The 2,201-nt window shown below is 44.6% G+C and overlaps 1 protein-coding gene across 1 annotated transcript; it reads left to right on the forward strand.

Annotated features, from left to right (window-relative positions):
* Positions 1 to 767: 767 nt before the first annotated feature.
* Positions 768 to 2,078, forward strand: LOC117941379 (zinc finger protein 318-like). Its single transcript, XM_034866423.1, has 2 exons — positions 768 to 1,021; positions 1,860 to 2,078. Exons 1-2 carry the CDS (start codon positions 977 to 979, stop codon positions 2,076 to 2,078), a joined length of 264 nt encoding a protein of 87 aa, XP_034722314.1. The 5' UTR covers positions 768 to 976.
* The last annotated feature ends 123 nt before the right edge of the window (positions 2,079 to 2,201 follow it).

Consider the following 2,201-nt stretch of genomic DNA (forward strand, 5'->3'; position numbering starts at 1 on the left):
CACGCTTTAATCGTTTGTTTCTTCAGTATATATATATATATATATATATATATATATATATATATATATATATATATATATATATATATATATATATATATATATATATATATATAATTTTATCTTTGTTGATGTTACATTTGTTTATAAAAAGGTGTGAACTTCCGTCCTTGTTTACAAGAAATAATAATAAAATAATATATATTTTAAGGGTCAGTACATATCAGGGTATTTTATTATTATTATTAATATTAGTATCATCAGTTACAAAGACTAAGGAATGAACACAGAAGGTTTATTTTGGACCTTTACAGTATGATACGCGTCACTTTAACATCTTTAAGATCTCTCTATTCTGAGTAACTTCCTGTCTGTTCCACTTTTCACAATAAAAGCCTGTCAGAAAAGGAAGGGATCCAGCCCTATGAGCCTCTGATAGGCTTTTATTGTGAAACATCTGTGCAGGAAGTGTTTGCTTATTGTTTAAAATGAGTCAATAAGAGAAGAAGCAGACTTTATTTCACCAAATCGTCCCGAACTCTTTCATCTTTTTGCCGTTCTCAAACATCAAAGCGAATTAAAAGTTGAAATCAAAGCGAACGCGACTCCGGATTTTCTCGAGCATTTGTTGCCTAGCAACTGGAGGAGCTCTGCCGAGGTAAGACTTCCTCATTCCTCATTTCCCGAAAAGACAAAAAACTAGCATTCAGGACGTTTTCTCTCAGCCAATCAGCTGTGAGTGTGAGTGCCGCCATGTTGACTCTCCTTCGTCTCTGCTTCTTAACAGACAGCAGCATCATCATCGTCATCATCATCATCAGCAACGGTGTCTGCGGCGGCGGCGCTGTCTTCGGCGAGGGCGTGCCCGGACAAACCGGCCCCCCCCGCCCCCCCCCAGGCTCCGCCCCCAGAGCCGTTTGAATACTACGACGCTGGAAATCACTGGTGCAAAAACTGCAACGTCACCTCGGGGTCCATGTTTGATTTCTTCACGCACTTACACAGCAAGACGCACCGGAAGGTACACCTGGTTCACATATCTACCAAATACCTGTTCACATGCACACCTGTTCACATGCACACCTGTTTACAGGCACACCTGTTCACAGGCACACCTGTTTACATGCACACCTGTTTACAGGCACACCTGTTTACAGGCACACCTGTTCACATGCACACCTGTTCACATGCACGCCTGTTCACATGCACGCCTGTTTACATGCACACCTGTTTACATGCACACCTGTTTACAGGCACACCTGTTTACATGCACACCTGTTTACATGCACACCTGTTTACAGGCACACCTGTTTACATGCACACCTGTTTACAGGCACACCTGTTCACATGCACACCTGTTTACAGGCACACCTGTTTACATGCACACCTGTTTACATGCACACCTGTTTACAGGCACACCTGTTCACATGCACACCTGTTTACAGGCACACCTGTTCACATGCACACCTGTTTACATGCACACCTGTTTACAGGCACACCTGTTCACATGCACACCTGTTCACATGCACACCTTATTACATGCACACCTGTATACAGGCACACCTGTTGGAAAGCCACGAATCAGCTGTTGATCTGATGATCTTTCCTCTCATAAGACAATAATATATGTGTGAGTGTGTGTGTGTGTGTGTGTGTGTGTGTGTGTGTGTGTGTGTGTATGTGTGTGTGTGTCCCAGCTAATAGCTTAACAGAGAAATATTTAGACATAGATCAGTTATTCTACTACAGATCTCCATGGCAACAGGTTTCTGGCTCTTCAACAGGAGTGTATGTGGCTCTAGGTGTTGTTTGATTTCCACACCTGGACCCGCCCCCCTTCACATTGCTTCTCTTCCCAGACTCTGGACCCGTACGAGCGGCCCTGGGCTTCCTCGCCGTCTAAAGCCGCCAAGAGCCTACTGTCGGAGGAGAGGCTCACCAAACCCGCCAAAGGTACTCGCTCAGTCCCCCTGCAGCCGTCCCATCAGAGGTGGAGGGTCCTGGACTACAACGTCCTGGGCTATAAAGTCCTGGACTACAAAGTCCTGGGCTATAAAGTCCATGGGCACAATCTCTAGCGTTAGGGTGATCCAGACTACTTTTAGGGCTGGGCGATAGGGAGGGAGCAGGTCTAGACCGCTCTATAATTTACAGGTAGAGCAGGTCTAGACCTCTCTATAATCTACAGATAGAGCAGGTCT

This window comes from Etheostoma cragini, unplaced genomic scaffold (assembly GCF_013103735.1).
Source record: "Etheostoma cragini isolate CJK2018 unplaced genomic scaffold, CSU_Ecrag_1.0 ScbMSFa_652, whole genome shotgun sequence".
In the NCBI taxonomy this organism is placed as follows: Eukaryota; Metazoa; Chordata; class Actinopteri; order Perciformes; family Percidae; genus Etheostoma; species Etheostoma cragini.

Excerpts from the sequence above, each read along its gene's own strand:
- LOC117941379 (XM_034866423.1), top strand. The coding sequence starts at position 977 with ATGTTTGATTTCTTCACGCACTTACACAGCAAGACGCACCGGAAG. Across the intron at positions 1,022-1,859 it reads ACAGCAAGACGCACCGGAAG|ACTCTGGACCCGTACGAGCG; the intron begins GTACACCTGGTT and ends TTCTCTTCCCAG.